This window comes from Penaeus monodon, chromosome 29, assembly GCF_015228065.2.
Source record: "Penaeus monodon isolate SGIC_2016 chromosome 29, NSTDA_Pmon_1, whole genome shotgun sequence".
In the NCBI taxonomy this organism is placed as follows: Eukaryota; Metazoa; Arthropoda; class Malacostraca; order Decapoda; family Penaeidae; genus Penaeus; species Penaeus monodon.
The window spans coordinates 12,347,843-12,348,709 of NC_051414.1; the positions used below are offsets into that span (position 1 = coordinate 12,347,843).

The 867-nt window shown below is 41.1% G+C and overlaps 1 protein-coding gene across 1 annotated transcript in view; it reads right to left on the reverse strand.

The window, feature by feature from the left end:
• The window catches only part of LOC119591961 (glutamate [NMDA] receptor subunit 1-like), a gene marked incomplete at its 3' end in the record, with an annotated part of 29,363 nt that extends 28,496 nt beyond the window's left edge, over window positions 1-867 (reverse strand). The window contains 1 exon segment of the mRNA XM_037940715.1: window positions 673-867. Coding sequence (XP_037796643.1) covers window positions 673-704 — 32 coding nt within the window.

Genomic DNA, 867 nt, shown 5'->3' on the forward strand with positions numbered 1-867 from the left:
AAACTTTCAAGCGAAAGCGATTGCCTAACCTGGAATTCATCAAGAACTCCCACACCGAGCATCAGCATTAAATATCTACAAGACACTGTAGATATGGTGTTATACCAATTAATTTTCAGATTTTTAAGTAATAACGTCATCTTCGTTTTGAGTTTTGAAATTTAGTTATCAGCTAACGTCAGTTTCCTGACCTGATGATTATTAAAATAGATTGCAAGTTATCCCCTCAAAATGTGTTCAAAATCATCTTTCTACGACAAATATTTCGATTCAATGGTTATAAAACATCAGGTTCAACAAGGAGTTATCTAAAGAATTGCGTAGATAATATCTTGGCGCGCTGGTTCGTGCGGCTGGTAAAGATCAGAAGAGGAAAAAATAAACAAAAAGTAACGCATACAACATATATATAATTTGTGTGTCTGTGTGGGGGGGTGGGTGTGGGTTGGTGGAAGGTGAGTGGGCGGGTGTGGTTGGCGTTATCTTACTCTGTATCTATGCTATGCTTTCGATTATGTAGCAAAACCAAAATACCCTGGAGAATTCGTTATACAAAAATATATATGATATGCGATTAGGAAGCGGCTACCAGCTTGTGTAGAATTATTTTCCACACTGATTACTTATCAACTTTTGTTTCTAAGAATATGCAATCAGCAAACACTAGCTTACCCGACAGATCTCCCTTGTAGGTGTTGAGACATCGGCAATGGTATGCGTCCACACGAGGCTCAGCGATCGAGATGGTTTTTCACTCCCTCTCTTGGCGCCGCTCTGCTAACTCACTGCCTGCCAGAGCACTGCCTACTGCGCGATCGACTCCTGTTAACCCCTTTGCCGTCTTGTGGCGAGACTGATCCTTTGCCA